This window comes from Vigna radiata, chromosome 7 (assembly GCF_000741045.1).
Source record: "Vigna radiata var. radiata cultivar VC1973A chromosome 7, Vradiata_ver6, whole genome shotgun sequence".
Classification (NCBI taxonomy): Eukaryota; Viridiplantae; Streptophyta; class Magnoliopsida; order Fabales; family Fabaceae; genus Vigna; species Vigna radiata.
Genome location: NC_028357.1, coordinates 42897690 through 42914555, shown reverse-complemented (window position 1 = coordinate 42914555; position 16866 = coordinate 42897690). Strand labels below are relative to the sequence as shown.

The 16866-nt window shown below is 32.8% G+C and overlaps 1 protein-coding gene and 1 long non-coding RNA gene across 3 annotated transcripts in view; one reads left to right on the top strand and one right to left on the bottom strand.

Annotated features, from left to right (window-relative positions):
- Nucleotides 1-475, top strand: part of LOC106768107 — a 2825-nt gene extending 2350 nt beyond the window's left edge. The window contains exon 3 of the long non-coding RNA XR_001376226.2: nt 175-475. This is a non-coding gene — a long non-coding RNA (uncharacterized LOC106768107). The remainder of the gene's footprint in view (nt 1-174) is intronic.
- Nucleotides 476-824: 349 nt separating this feature from the next.
- On the bottom strand, nt 825-6586 carry LOC106768260 (zinc finger BED domain-containing protein DAYSLEEPER). 2 transcript variants are annotated; one of them, XM_014653308.2, is made up of 2 exons: nt 6350-6586; nt 825-4916 (listed from the first exon to the last, which is right to left on the bottom strand). In XM_014653308.2, the coding sequence occupies exon 2, from the start codon at nt 4882-4884 to the stop codon at nt 1183-1185; it is 3702 nt and encodes a 1233-aa protein (XP_014508794.1). In that variant the 5' UTR covers nt 4885-4916; nt 6350-6586; the 3' UTR covers nt 825-1182. The 2 variants fall into 2 exon arrangements, with proteins under 2 accessions (XP_014508794.1, XP_014508793.1); XM_014653307.2 differs by having other exon boundaries at nt 6224-6585.
- Between the last annotated feature and the right edge of the window lie 10280 nt (nt 6587-16866).

Here is a 16866-nt window from a genome sequence, read left to right as displayed (position 1 = left end):
CATGTATAGGATGTGTGTCTTACTTTACTTGATTTTGAGTTTGTTCTTGAACGTTATTTACTGTTAATAGTATGCTTTTTATATAATTAGCTCACACTTGCAATTGTTTGTCTGTTGTGTTACTATATTGTGTGTTGCCCTGTTGCGATGATCATCCATCTTGGATGTGAGCAGAAGAGAATGAGGTGTCTGTGGAGAATGTCGTGGAGGAGAATGAAGACGTCGCTGCCTAGACTCTTTAGGAATTTCTGGGCTGTTATGCCCCTATGAACATTTCTAAATTATGCTATTTTGAGACACTTTCCAATTTATCTAGTTTGAATTAGTTTAGCATTTCACGCTTTTAATTCCCCCTTAATTCCTGTATGACTGTAATCCTGATCTTTATACTACTCTACTCTTGACTGCTTTCAAATATTATCTATGATGACGTCTTAAATTATATACATGTATACTATATAATTGGGATGTCACATTATCTGTCTCTAACCATGTGTTTGAATTATTATATTACATACTTATTTTCTGCATAAATATCTACAAACAATAGTTGCAAAACACTACGCAGAAAAACATTAACTTGATCCAAAAACCTCACCTGCAGACACCAAGGTTCCCTAGTTCAATCGAATGGTGCATTAGTTGTGATGAACTACGGTTAGCCCGTCTTTGCTAATCTCTAATACCATCACGTAACATTATACATCAGCTTACAGTGACAATTTTCAAGTGGACGTTTTCACTTTATATGAATGGCTTGGACGAACACAAAAAAAAAAATGCTTGAGAAGGGAAATTAAATCCTAATCTATACGCGAGAGGCATAAAACTAATGGGCTAAAACTAGCCCAGTCCAGAGCAAGTGCAGCCCATGAATAGAGTGATTGAATATTGAGTTAAATTATTACATCAACATATCACCTTGAGGAGGGCATCTGTTCTAGCATCTAATCCAGGGAAGTAAACTAGAATATAGGCATTCACGTCCAAATCTACACATTAAATGTCACCAACATAGGCTAACATATAACTAGAAACTACAAGTAAAATACAAGAACCTACCATCATAGAGAGTACAACCACCTAAATGAGAACGTGTAGGTTCATCAAATATCGCGCGATGCATGATGCAGGTTTTCTTTCACACCCTCTACGTAAACCAAAAAAATACATGAATAAAATCTAGAACTCCATTTTCACGAGCGCGTTGGAAGCTTCGGTTGCTCCATACTGCATCCAGTCTTTCGCACATACAATGGCCTCCACTGTTTCTGGCCGCAAGGAACTTCGATACTGATCCATCTCTTTCACTTTTGTATCAAAGACAGATTCTGGAGGAACGCTTGAGACCGGGACAGACAGTATATCCCTGGCCATTTTTGAAAGCGTAGGGTACTTGAGTTTGTTTAGCTTCCACCAGCCCAAAACGTCAAAGTCCGGAACACGTGGCAACAGTGATTCTTCCAGATACTGGTCCAGTTCAGACTTCGTCTGATGGCTACTAGTTTCCATGATGTAGACATCAAAATCTGTTAATCCATTATCTGACAACAGAGTTCCTCCCGGAGACCCCTCTGCCTTCATATGGCTTCCGGCACTCCCTTCATCTGCATAAGCAGGGGTCAGTGGCAGGGGAAGGGTCACATACTCGTGGAACAGCTCATGAATCCCGTCATCAACAATCTTGACATATACATGCGCATCCTCGCCATAGATTTTTGTGAAACTAAACTCAACAAGCTTCATCTTGAATCGAGGATCCATAACTACTGCAATTGCCAAAACCAGACTACAATCTTTCCAGTACTTATCAATTTTATGTTGCATGGGTTTAGTAAGGTTGCTGATAAAAGGATCCTCATTCACAACAGCCCGAGACAGATCCAACTGCAATTTCCAAACTTCATGGAAAAAGGTGATAATAGTCGGATGAGTTGCCGTGGTAAGGATGTTTGCTGCATCAAAAAGGGGCTTTAAGTACGTGCAGATGGTCTCAACCAACTTCCAATCTTGCATTGATGGGGCTCCCTTGTAATCAGGATCAGAAGTGTCCAAACAAGAAAACACTTCCTTAAGTTCAGAAGCTGCCACCAGCATCTGATATGTAGTATTCCACTGGGTTTGGTCATCAATAAAAAGGTTCCTTTCACTGGGGACCTGAAGATGCTGCTTGAGCTCCAGGAATTTTTCCTCATGGGATTCTGAAGTCTTCACATATTTTACACTGTCTCTGATTTTTTTTACAACAAGATGCACGGAGCCCAATAGTTCATTTGCAACATTGCTGAAGGTTCGGGCAATGCAATTTCCTACCAGCAACTGACCATTGAGGATAAGAGGATTCTTTACAGAGAGTAATGGTCTCAGATTCCCAAGGGCAACTTCACTCGAAGTCTGATCACAAGTGATAGAAAATACCCTGCCCTCCAAATTCCAGTCAGAAATGCAAACAGATACAGCATGGCTGAGAGCAGAATCAGAGTTAGGGTATGGCTCCATCACAACATTAAGAACTCTCCTCTGCAACTTCCAATCACTATCAACAAAATGTCCAGTTATAAACACGTATCCTACAGACTGGCTTGAGGTCCAAACATCCAGTGTCAAACACAAACGTCCAGGTAATCCCTCAAAATACTTCATAACACACTGCTTTTCCATCAGGTAGGTTGCAACACAATCTCCTTGAACTGTGTTAAATGTAACCATATTAAACTGGGGCTGCAGATTTTGGACAAATGCAACAAATCCCGGATGCTCAACCATGTGAAGGGGGTAATCATGCATAATGATCATCCTAGCAATCTCATGACGGCAACGATCTTGATCAAATATTATGTAAGGAGTATTAGGGGACCTATAGCGTCGCTTTGGTGCACTGCTAGCATTGCCAGCATCACTTCCCCTTGACCGTGGAGTATATGGACTGAACTGGTTATGATCTTGGGTACGTAAAAGAGCTGGGCATGTCCCCTTTGCAATGTGGCGTTTGAGGTGACTAGTACCAGCAACCTTTGAACCAGTACTGTAAGCAAAACTTTGCTTGCATTGCTTGCAGCATGCTCTTCTACATCCAGGACTGACTGTCTCTATGGTGAAGTGTTCCCAGACTATAGACTTCTTTTTTCTCCTCTTGCTTGGCTGAGTATCAGGAGTAGGTTCCTCACTGTTCAATGGAGTTTCAGCATTGACTATCTCATAGCTGGGTATGTTGCTAGCGTTGACTATCTCATAGTGTGGTTGAGAATTGACTAACTGATTGTCGAGCATCGTTTCACTGTTTTGCAGCCCATAGTGTGGCAACAAATGAGAGTTTGCTATGTGTTCATGGGACAACGCCTCAGAGTGAACTACTAGTTGATCGTTGGCCACTGCCTCAGAATGGTGCATATGACTGTTGGGTAGTGTATCATACTGTGCAAGATGATTATGAGATATTGGTTTGATGTCTGTGAGATGGCTGCCTGGTTCAGAAGCAGGCAGTGGATCAGAATTGGGCAGTGATTCAGGTTGAGGTAGCTGATCTTCAGGAATCATGTGTAAATTAGAATAATGATGATTCTGAGAAAGAGATTCAGGATGAGAGAGCTGATTGTTAAGATCACCTGCAGAATGTACCGTCTCATTTTCAGGCAAAACTTCAGACATTATCACATCATTGCTGGTCTGTGCCTCATGTACGACAGTCTCATTGCTGAGCTGTCTCTCGGGCATGACTATCTCATTGCTGGGCAGTGAGTCAGACACCAGTGGCTCACTGTTGGGTTGTGCATCTGACATGACTACATCATTGCTGGGCTGAGTTTCAGATAAAAATGCCTCATTACTTTGCTGTGTTTCAGATAAAACCACCTCCTGTGTTTCAGATAAAACTGTCCCACTGCTTTGCTGTGTTTCAGATAAATCTGCCCCATTTATTTGCTGCGTTTCAGATAAATCAACCCCATTAATTTGCTGTGTTTCAGATAAAACTGCCCCATTGATTTGCTGTGTTTCAGATAAAACCGCCTCTTGGCTTTGCTGTGTTTCAGATAAAACCGCCTCCTGGCTTTGCTGTGTTTCAGATAAAACCACCTCATGGCTTTGCTGTGTTTCAGATAACACTGCCTCCTGGCTTTGCTGTGTTTCAGATAAAACTGCATCATGGCTTTGCTGTTTTTCTGATAAAACTGCCTCATCACCTCGTTGTGTTTCAGATAAAACTGCCTCATTTTGTGTTTCAGATAAAACTGCCTCATCACCTCGTTGTATTTCAGATAAAACCACCTCCTCCCTTTGAACCGTTGCAGGCAAAACCACCTCATTGTTTTGCTCTGCTACCACCTCATTGCTGTGCTGTGTTTCAGATACAACCACATCATTACTGGTCTGATGTTCAGCATCTACCACGCCGTTATCGGGAAGTGTCTCGGAGGTGACCAACTGATCGCTTGATGGTGCCTCAGACACAGGCTTCTGGTCAAGAGGAGCTTCAGAACTAACAAGCTTTGCATCAGCTACATCTTCAGAGCTTTCTGATGGATTCTTAAATGATGCTACAGAATCAACATGCTGATTGTTGTGTGGGCCCTCATCATTGCTTGACTGGTTGTTGGGTGGTGTCTCAAGATTCTCCGACTCACTGATAGGAGGTTCCTCAGCATTGGGCAACGTATCTTCAATTTTATTGCCACTAGGTGCCTGGACTTCAGATGCCACAAGTACTTTGTTAGGCTCTGCCTGGGAATTGGAGAAATCCTTATCAGGCTGAGGCTCGGATATTTCCACATTATGGTCGGACTGATTTTCCGAATTTACCAGATCATTGCTAGGTTGAAAACCAGTACTGACAGGTGAATTTTTCACATCAGGGTTCGCAACCACTTTATCTTCAACAGTAACCATATTTTATTTTGATATGTACCTTCCTGCTTCACCTAGAAATAAAATTGCTAATTAATAGTGTTGTAATTAGAGGAAAATATTCCTAATTAGAGAAAATATCTGTAGAATCTTCTAATTTATTTTTCAGTATATTTTTTTCCTTATTTCCTTTTTTGGAAGATTAGATTGTTACAAACAGGTGTAAGGACAATGTAATAGACATGAATGATAATAATAAAAATCATTCTCCTTTTCAAGAAATGGTAAGTTCCCACCGGGAAATGTTCTCCAAACAGACACATTAATACCATACTAGGATATGAAGAGAACATGAGATCCCTGTGCTATCAGATATCAACACTCCCATTCAAATTATACAGGATATATAACAAACAAAACATACATTATAATTGTCTGCACAAGTGACATCTTGGAGTGCCAAAAAGCAAGCAAAAAGAATTAAAAGACAAGCGCAGTTATGAAAGAGAGGGCAGTTATGAAAGAGAGAACTGAAGACCAAAACAAGCACCTGTTTAACAGGAATTTGTGAGTATGTGATTGAGTTGAGGACAAGACATGGAATAAACAAATAACTTTCAAAGTAAGGTTTGAGAAGAGGATTGTAAACTAGTGTCAAAAACAACAAAATGGATGGACCAGTATATCAGTATTGCAACCGCGACCTATTTTGTTGGCACCATCATGGCTTAAGACCCCTTCACCTTAATATTGGTTTGCATCCTACTTAGTTTTAAGAATCAAAGACCCAACAGGCTGTCCACGGTCATCCTACTACATACAACCCTTTAATATTCAGTAAGTATTTAGGTCAAGGTTAAATCAAACACTGTCCACGAAATCAAAAAAGGCATGGGACCACAGCCGGTCAGATCAGCCGAGCTCAATATCAACAGTACAAAGTGAACAAAAATCCTCAGTGAAAGACGAGCTCAATATCAACAGTACAAAGTGAACAAAAATCGTCAGTGAAAGACGTTCATAGCACATCCACTCCATCAACCACAACTCACAGAGCCCACACAAACTATTTATAAGGTCAAACTCAAAAGTCAAAGATGGAACATCAGATCTTCAACGGTATACCACTGCAAAAACTGTAAAGGAGAACACATAAAACCAAAACAACAAAAACACAGTCCAGATCAAGCATTCCATCACAGAAACAGCCAATCCAGTGACATGAAACTGAAGATCGACAAATCAAAGCACAAAACACAGAAAGAGAAACCTAATTACAATGGATAAAGACTGGAAAACAATAAAAGCAAGATTAAAAGAGTTTAGCAGGAAGAAAAATAAGAAGAACCGAGAAATCGAAGAGCTAGGGTTTGGGAGGTACCAAATATATATACGTGAAGAGGATTGGAGTGTAAAAAGTAGATCCGAAGCAGAAAGCGAGGCCTGAGCCTCACCGGAGTGAGATCTAGGGCTTTGCAGAGAAGAGAGAGAAAGAAGGAGGGCTCACCGGAGAGAGATGGAGATTGGGCCTGGGAGCGAACCCGATGAGCTAATTGGACCTTCGAGTTTGAGGGTTTCTGATATTTGGAATGTGGTTCGTACAGGTTCGGGAGATAAGGTTTTTCTCAAACACATTTAAAATAGGGCAAATCTGTTGGATTTGGAGTTTGGACTCTTGAGGTCCATTATTATTATTTATCGAATTTATTTCTTTTTTTTTTTTTTGAGATTCTCTTTTCTTTACTTACTTTCTGATCATGTCACCACCCTGTTTGATATAAAATATGAGAATGGGAAGGATCATAAAAGGATGAGCTAAAGGTCATAGCCCACCCCTTAAAGAATAAGAGAAAAAGTTGTTTTTATATTTACTTAGTTATTGGGGTTTTGATGAGATAGGACCGTACGTGTAGGGCGTGCGTGCGAGTGAATAGCCCACCGAACCAAGTGGACTATTAATCAGGTGAGGGCCCCCCTTCCGTTTGGTTTAGCCCAATCATCTTTTCCACCCTTCGTCACATTTCCTTTGCTTTGCACTTATCGATCCAACTACCAATCTGAGTAGGATTGCATTCTTATTTTCCCCATCATGCTTTTTTAATACCAAACAACTGCTTCATTTCGATTTTATTTTTATATTTATCTCTCTCTTTTTTTCTTTCAATTTAATTTTGGGAACTGGGACACTTTAGAAGTTAGCCTGCCAAAGATAGGTGCATGGATGGGCCTGGCCTTGCAAGTGATCAACAACTATATTTTCTAACTAAACATTTTCAATATTTTTCTTTTTTTATCACATTTAAATGTCTATTTCACACACTATTCTTACATTATTATAGTTTTTTTTTTTCTATCAATTACATTCATTTTACTTATTTACGAGTAAAGAATAAACATTCTTCACTTTTATTATATATTTTTCTTTCAATCGTAATAGTAGTTACATAATGAATCGTATGTAATAATGTGTGGTGTATTATGTTATCCGAGGATGTGAGTGATTTAGATAATGTAAATAAAATTGTGAGAAATAAATCATATTAGAAATTAAATTAAATTTTAATATTTTTAAACTCCTTTCAAAAGAAAAAAAAGAAGATTTAAATTATTTTTTTGGTCCGTTAGTTATAAATTGGTGTTCAGTTTAATTTTCGTTTTTAAAAATGTCAACCTTTGGTCCTTAAGTTATAAAAAATGTATCAAATCAGTCCCAACCGTTAATGAAATCAATGAAATATGTATAAAATCAGTCTCATCCGTATTCTTTTATACATATTTCATTGATTTCGTTAACGGTTGGGACTGATTTGATACATTTTTTATAACTTAGAAACCAAAGGTTGACATTTTTAAAAGCGGAGACTAAACTGAACACTAACATATAACTTAAGGAAAAAAAAAAGATTTAAACCGAAAAAGAAAAACTTTCGTTTTAAAAATATGATACGATGTAAGTGACAGCGGCTAAATAATTCGTTTTAAATTTTAAATATATTCTATATGTTCAAATGTTATTTTTTGCTACGCTTATTTTATATAACTAAAATTTATGTTTACGCAGTCGTTTTAAACTTCAAAAAAACTAATTGAAAAATTATTTTGTCAAATGAGGTATTTCAAATCATTTTAATTAACTATTGCGTGATTTGACTTGATTTTACCATTCAAAATTTAAAACAGTTATCATATTAAAAACATTAATTTTGAACTAACTTAATCTTATAAAATTGATTTTATAAAAATAATTATATTAAATTTTACTTTATGATTTTAAGTTAACATGAAATTTCTAATAAAAAATTTAATATAACAAGACTAAATCTAAATAGATACGATATTGTTTAAGTAGTTTAGCATTTTGTTTAAAGATTTAATTTATGTTAGTGTTTAATAATTCGATGTTGTGTTTGTGAGTTTATATTTATGTTATCGTTTAAGTGACTTGATGTCTCGTTTGAGAAGTATACTTATTTTATCATCTAGATAATTGGATGTCTTGTTTAAGTACTTTACTTATATTATTGTCTCGATAACTCGATGTCTCATTTTAAGACTTTACTTATGTTAATGTCTAGGTAACTCGGTACGTTCTTTGGGAACTTTACTTATGTTAACATTTAGATAATCTGGTGTCTCATTTGAAATCTTGCTCAGCTTAGAGGTTTTCTTTGTTGTGTGTTTCCTCAAAATGTTGCAATGCAAAGAAGTTTCGCCGAGCTCTACTAGTATCATGCTAATCAAAAGAAAGTTTCATGTGTTGATGATTGAGGAGTGTAATGGTAACCCCATTTTATAGTCGGTGTCTTCTCAGCCCATGGCCTTTTAGACTTCATAAGCTTCTTCTTCAACTCAGTGAGGATGACTTTGTTGACAACCTTGATATGCCCATTGGCTTAAGGATGTTGAACTTGCAAGGGTCGGTTCTTTATGTCAAGTTGGCTCAAGAACCGTGGAGTGTGGCAGCCCGTGTCGACAAGTGATGTTTTTTCAACAAAATTTCTGAACTTTTTGGACTAAGATGGTGGCCAATGGTTTTGTTCTATCCACTTAGTGAAATAATCTATTAGGTGGAAAAGTGTCAAGTATGTTTATTCCTATGTAACAAATGGCCATGGAGAGCGGTTAGAGTGTGCAGCTTCTCAGGTAGCACTAAATGTAATGGGTTAAATTGTTGGTCTTTTTGGAACTTTGTGATGTACTCTTGAGCTTCTTTTCTTAATGTGGGGCAATAATATTTTGCCTTGAATATTCGTGCAATCATGAATCTAGCTCCTAAATGCATCCTACGTATGCCTCGATACATCTCGGCAAATGCGTATTGTGCCTCTTCTGGATTTAGACATTTGAAAAGTGGGGTAGTGAACCCACTTTTGAAGAATTCTTCGGTATGCATAGTGTAAAATGTTGTTTGCTTGCATATGGAGCTTGCTTCTATTGGGTCGACAAGCAACATGTCTAAATTCAAATAATTCAAGATGGGGGTCATCCAACTTGGCGAGACCGAGGAATCTTAAGTATGTCTCTCTAGTCCCAACTTAGTGTTAAGAGGGTTTATTGGATAAGAGTTTTGTATTGGTTGGACTTTTTAGTGCTAACTAGTTTGGATAGCACGTTGGACCTATCATGACTAGTCTTAAACTCATCAAATCGTTCTAATGGTCCATGACAAGTTGGGAATCGCTACAGCAGTGTAATTTGTGCATTCAAAGCTCGTGAGCTAATTATAACTTGTAAATCAAGTCCTCGTACTTTATTTGTTTAACGCACTAAAGTTAAAGCGGATGACTTGTTCAACAATAAGATTGTCGAGTCCTTCCAAAATAATGCTAGTGGCGCTGTCTTTCTTATTAAGATACCCATTAACACTTAAAGACCATCATGTGAGCTCTTTCCCTTTGGTCAGAGGTCGGTGAGGAAATATGTTAGCAATTGCAACTTCATTGATCCTCTGGTTTAACATGTGAGTCCGAACTTAGGAAGTTCCACCGTTCAAGTCATCATGTGTCTTGCTAGTTCTATCTTCTGTGAGATTTGCTTGATAGGACAATATACACAAACACATATACTTAGACTACAAAATAGCGTTTAAACCGTCGAACTGAGAAGACCACTGTGAAAATGAACTTCTCTATGGTGACTTTTTAAATTTATTTTTTTACACACTTGTTTTGACTATGTTGACTATTGTCCTATAGTATGTCATCATCTTATCTAAGTTTGCTTTGACACTTTATTATGTTGACAAAGAGTGAGAAATGATAAGGAAAATGAATTACAAAGTAAATAATGTTATTTATCACTTAAATGTAAATCAATCAATCAATTTCCAACAATCTAAAAAACTTAATATTTAATTACATACTTATATAATTTAGTTATCATAAAATATGCATATCATAATCTTTTAATCAATTGTGATTTTTGTGTAATTCATTGTAAGAAGCTATAAACGGTATATATATATATATATATATATATATATATATATATATATATATATATATATATATATATATATATATATATATATATATATATATATATANATATATATATATATATATATATATATATATATATATATATATATATATATATATATATATATATATATATATATATATATATATATATATAAACGGTATATATATATATATATATTAAATGTTACTCGAAAATCATTTTAAAAATCCGGACAAACTATTTAAAAAAAAATGTATTTTTCACACACTTTATAATTCCAAGATATTTGTTTGCCATTAGAAAATAAAAAATGACCTTATTTTATCTTTTACTCGAAATCATTACAAAGATATACGTTACTTAAATTTATTAAATTTATAATGGCAATATTTTATTTCGTTGTGATTCTTCTTTAAAATCAAGCTTCTATTACAAATTTAAAAATCCGAACAGTTTGATTTAGAAAAAATATCCAAATAAATTAAAACAATATATAATTACACAGTCCTAGTACATCCACATTTAAAATCCTTTAAAACTCATGCAAAACCAATTCATAAACTTTTTCACCAGAAAAATAAACACAATTTGAAAATAATGTAGAAATAAAACTAAAGAAATCAAGAAACTAAGATTAGAGAGAAGAATTATAAAGTAAAAATAAATATCAAATATTAGAAAATATTTTAAGTCAAGAAAACATGGTTCACACTAGCATGGAGAAAGAGGAGAGTTGAAGTTGTTTACTATTTCTTATCTGATATCTGGGCTGGGGGTTACTCCCTCTACCTCCCCAATTCTAACCCCCACCCCCCATTCTATTTTTAAGATTTGTTTTATTAGTTTACTTTTTATATTAATTTTTAGATATTTTAATAATGGAATTTATATGTTTTGATGTATTATTTTTAAATATATTTTTAACGTATAAATGGGAGAGTGAGAGTTGCATAGAGCGTTTGGAGGAGGAGCGTTTCAAAAGCTTTGGTGGNGGTGGGGGTGGGAATACGAAGGAGAGGAATTTGAGTCTGTGTGTTTTGACTGAGGCAGACTGTAAAAGAGTAAGTTAACTTTAGTAAATAAGTGTAAAACGGTAAAAATAAAAAAAACATAAAGATTAATTTTGTATTTAAAAAAAATCCAAAAAAATTGGGGGGTGGGGGTTAGAATTGGGGAGGTACAGGGAGTAACTCCCATCTGGGCTATATTAAAATAAGCCTGTAATAGGCCTGGAATATGAGATTGGGCTTCGCTGATTTTGGGCCTCATGATTTCAAAGACAGGCCCCATTTACAAATTTTAAAAACTTATTTATAATATAAGAAAAACTTAAATAGTCTCTATCAGTTCATTTTTTATTCTTTACAAAGTTTTGCAGGATCAATCAAACAACCCCAAAACATGCAAATTTCGGGTTGAGATGGGATCTCAAATCCAATCACAAAACGGGTTCAGACATTGTTAACTATATTCCAACATTATAATTTACATAATTTTTATGTTTAAATTTAATTCTACAAAAAACCTATATAAAATATGACTAAAAATAATAAATAACTGACTTAATATTTCATAAGAGAAAAAAAGGAAAAAATGCGTATGCTGACAGCATTAAATTTATAATGGAAAATATTAAAAAATAAATCAAATAAAAAAAAATATTTTAATATATACTACTTAAAATAAAAAATCATTATTTGTTTAAAAAGATAAACGTCGCATAAACTTGTTTTTTATTTTTCTTTTTTTAAATAAAACTTGAATATAATCTCTTGGATGTTTTTTTATCCTATTTTTGATTAAAATTAAAGTCTCACTTTGATATTGTATGTTTATTTATCAGTTTTTTGTTATCTGAATTATCAAAATAAATTTGTAATTCCAATTTAAGGGAATTGTTAGGAGAGATTTGGCTTCCTCCATTATGGTGTTTAAAAATATGAAGAAGCATATGCAGGTTTTTATTTTATAATAAGAAGTAAAAAATAATAATATGATGGGTAATGATTGGAAAATTATATTCAACTTTGGTTCTATGGTCAATGCATGACTCAAGGTTGATCATGGACTTAACGTGGTACTACTGTTGATCATCCAATGAAAATTCACCAACACGTGCACCACTCATTTTTCTTTTAATATTCTGACAGCTAAGCCTTTGAGTAAGCCAATTTAAACTTCAAGAATGATTTTACATCACAATTCTAGGGCTCCTCTACCAATGAAGCTACTTGAAAATCTCTCATAAAATTATCAGGGAAACAATGGAGGTTTTTACACCCAATTTATGGATTAAAAAATGATATCGATAATATATAGTACGCCGAATATTTACATTTATATCACTTTTTTTAGGTTAGAATTATTTTTAAGGAAATTAAAATCTTAATTTTTTTTTTATTTTTCATTTAAAAGAAAGGAGAAAAGGATTTTTGAAAACAGAAATTGTAAAAAGTAACTTCAAATTTGATTTTTCGAAGAAATCTTGATTTAAAAATAAAAATTGTGCGTAAATATTTGTTACTAGGGTGAAAAAGAAATGTATTCTTCAAACAAAAACCTTACTTATAAGATGCATTTCAAACATTTTATAAATTCAAACTATATAAATACTTATCGGGACCTCTCTAAAATAAAGGTTAAATATGATTTTAGTCTTTAAACTTTTGATGTAAAATTGGATACGTCCTAGATATATTTTGATCTCCAAATTTTAAAAGTGAATGGATATAATCTTTGTAATCCAATTAAGTTAACCTTTCTTAACTTGAAAAACACATTTTTCAGTTAATATTAAAATGAAAATGTGTCAAATAGGTGTGAAATGGTTTAAACAACTCAAATATTATTATAAGATATATTTCACTAAAAAAATAAAATAATTATATTCATTCATTTTTAAAGTTAAGAACCAAAATGGATCAAAGTTTTCAACATAAAAAATTTTAATTTTGCATTAAAAGTTGAAAGCCTAAAAACATGTTTAATCCGTATAATAAATACAATAAATGTTTCAAGCAAAGGTTTACTTACACAACATTTTTAAATGTTTCTTCAATTGTTTTACTGACAAAGCTCTTTGTCCACAATATCTAGTATTTAAGTAAAGAAAAAAAAACACAGAAGAAGAAAAGATCAAGCTTACATAACTTTTGCAACCTTTTCTTTAGCAAAGGGAGCAATTAAATTCTAAATGTTATTCTTACTAGCCTTAGATATCTCACGTTTATTAGAAATAAAACTAATTTATAGTATATAAGTAGCATAAAACCCCATATTATAAATCAATTTTAATACTAAATGAAGTTTAATGTTCATTTCTTAAGATGATACAAGAGTTTACTCTAATAAGATTTATTGGATCTATATGGTACTTGCTATTAAGATACTATAAGACCATTTATAACTATTTAGCCTCACCTTCCATGAATACATGATTCAGTGTGAAAGATGTGTATTAAAACTCCCACGTCAATCAAATATAAGACAATTTATAATATATAAATAAATGTAAATTTCATCTTATAAACTAATTTTGTAAGACTTATATAAATCAATTTAATAAGACTATTTAAAAGTCAAATTCATAATAATCGAATGTAAGATAAAAACTACCTATGTTATTCACAAGATTAACAAGTTATTATTAAGATAAAATAAACTTTCAGTATCTTCAACTCCCAATAAACACCTTGCATATGTGTTTAAATTTGCTCTTTTCTTCTTAGTATTACCAAAAATAAACTCATTAAATTTGATTGTTGTTGAAAAAAAATTGATTAATATAAATAATAAAAAAATGTTCTGTATATACGAAATATCCTCTACAAACTTAATATTAGATAATACATCACTTAAATTGGGTTAGACTATTCAACTTAAATGATACACTATTTAAGTTGTATTATAATATACATGGTTTAAGTGATGTTAAATGATTATGTGAGGATAAATACCACTTAATATTGTTATTAAAACATTTTAACGATATTTTTAGAGCATGGAAAAAATAGATAACCTCCCAACTAAAAATAGACTAACGACTACATCGTGATGCAATCTCAATGTTAAGTTGCTTGAATTGGAGGATCTTTCAATTCAAGTTTTAAGGAAGAACTCGTGGTTGGATCTTAAAAGGATTCTTTGATAAATTGTGATCTTGTTTTTGTTGAAGTCATTAAAAGGCAGAAAAATTCAACAACATAATTCAAGAAAATGTTAGGAATTTTGGACAACCTTGCACCATGCTGCAATAAAAAGAGGCTTTTTAATATCAATTATTTTTGAATTTTTTATCGATATCATATAAAAAGTGGACCATATAACATTGTTAATATAATAAACGATATTACATGCCTTCTAAAATATTGTACAAAACCTACTCAATTATACTAAGAAATCTGTGTACATCGTTTAAAATTTGAGTAGATGTACTATGTGAATTCTTTTGAAAAGTTTACTTTTGTTATTTATGTTTACCAATGTGTAGTTGAAACCAGTTTAAACTAGACATAAAAAATATACTTTGCTAATAAGATAAATTTTTAATATTCAATCAATATTTCAAAGCAATTACATAATATCTAAGTAAGAAAATTAAATAATAAATTTTGTAGTTAAAATAATATTATTTAACATTGAACTAATAAACAAAGGTACTCATATATTTTAAGATCACATCACAAGTTAGTCCTAAGAGCTTTATTTTCAAACAAAAGTACTCATATATTTTGAGATCACATCACATTACCTTATCAAGGATTCGGTTGACATTTAATGTTGAATTATGGTATTCCCCTTCCTCGTTGGGTTGTAGATTTAACTTTTTCTTAACTCTTTGACTGATTATTTTTTGAAACACTCATATATAAACACTCACCAGTAAGAGGAAAAACAATGAGAACATCGATCAATCTTTAAATTCTTTATTTATTCTTCGTTCACATATTTTTATGTTTGATTTTTATTTATAAGTGGTTTTATTTAATTAACTAAATGAATTTACGTAATTATGATCGGTTACAACACACTATATAATATAAACTTGTGCTTATTCAATTATTCACAAAAAGTTGTCCTCATTAACAGAGACAATATTATTTAATTGTACTTTATTTCTCTTCTAACTAAGTTAGATTAGAATAAGATGAAACCTTAAAATATTTGTGAACCAAGTTCATAAACAACAAATTTGAGCATGTTCTACCTCGAATAATCTATTTTAAATGTTTTATTATATTCCATAAAAAAAAGTATTTTCTTTTATCAGCAAAACCATAGAAAAAGTAATTAAGTTCGAGTGGATATAATTAATTAACAACAATTTATAAATATTAATGCGTTTGTATATTTAAGAATTAAGTTATAAATGATTGATATATTTTCTTTAAGTCTCTTTGTTTTTCTTAGAAAAATAGAGATGAATAAGAATGATAGAATGGAAATAATATCATGATATTATTATAAGATACTAATGAAGATATATTTAACAATGTTAGATTAAAAGTAGATCAAATATCATGAATGAACTCATAATAATTTGATTTCTTAAAGTGGACACAAATTCAACTTGAAGAATCTCACAAGATTATAGGAACATTATTTAAAATTTAGGTCTTCCATATAGACTTTATGGAAGAGAGTATTGTAAGAATGATTGATTAAAGTAAGATAGATGTTATAAGTTTGTGAATGTTTAATAGAAAATTATGAAGTGGTGGTAAGTAAAGATGTGGTGAATGAGAGAGAAGGAGTAATTGGATAATGGGAAAATGGGAAAGACAAAGTTGTGGGTTAAATCAAATTGACAAACTTTCTTTCATGGTGTCGGGCATGTGTGTTTGGTAGAAGGTGTCAGTGATACACTGACAAAAGAGTACATGCATTTCCATGCAAATGTCGCAAAAACTGTACACGTGCATCACACGCCTCCTCACTACTGACGCTCGACAAAACAAAACCACCCACAACGCTGTTGCTAAATTCCAACCAAAACACAACTAATCTTCTCTTGTCTTCCTATTCCCTTCACATTACTATTATTACCAGTAATGTGTTTCCCTTTTAATTCATTATTCTATGCTAATCCCTTTCTACAATCACTTCCCCATCTAAATTTCTCACATCTTGCTACCCGATCACTTTTCATGCTTCTCATTTCGAATACAACATTCCTTTTCTCATTAATTGTATCAGTAGAAATAATTCAAATAAAATTGTGCATAATTTTTTACTGGTTTAGTCGGTAAAATAATAAAGATTTGTTTAAGTATACAAATAATAAAACAATAGTTTGTGTTTTTACTCTAATAGGACGAGAATGACTCTTGCATAACACTCTGTCTAGCTGAGCGTTCACTCATCTCTCTGTTATGGTGACCGATCGGTTTGAGGGGGTGACCTGTAAAAAGTATTTTGAAACTACTTCTTTTCGGAAAGTTTTAAAGTAATTCTATTGTGGAAAAAAAGTGAGTTTACATCGAAATTAATCCTCATTTATAGAGTTTAAAAGAATTTGATCAATTAATTTACCTTTTAACGATCATTAATGTCAACCTTAAC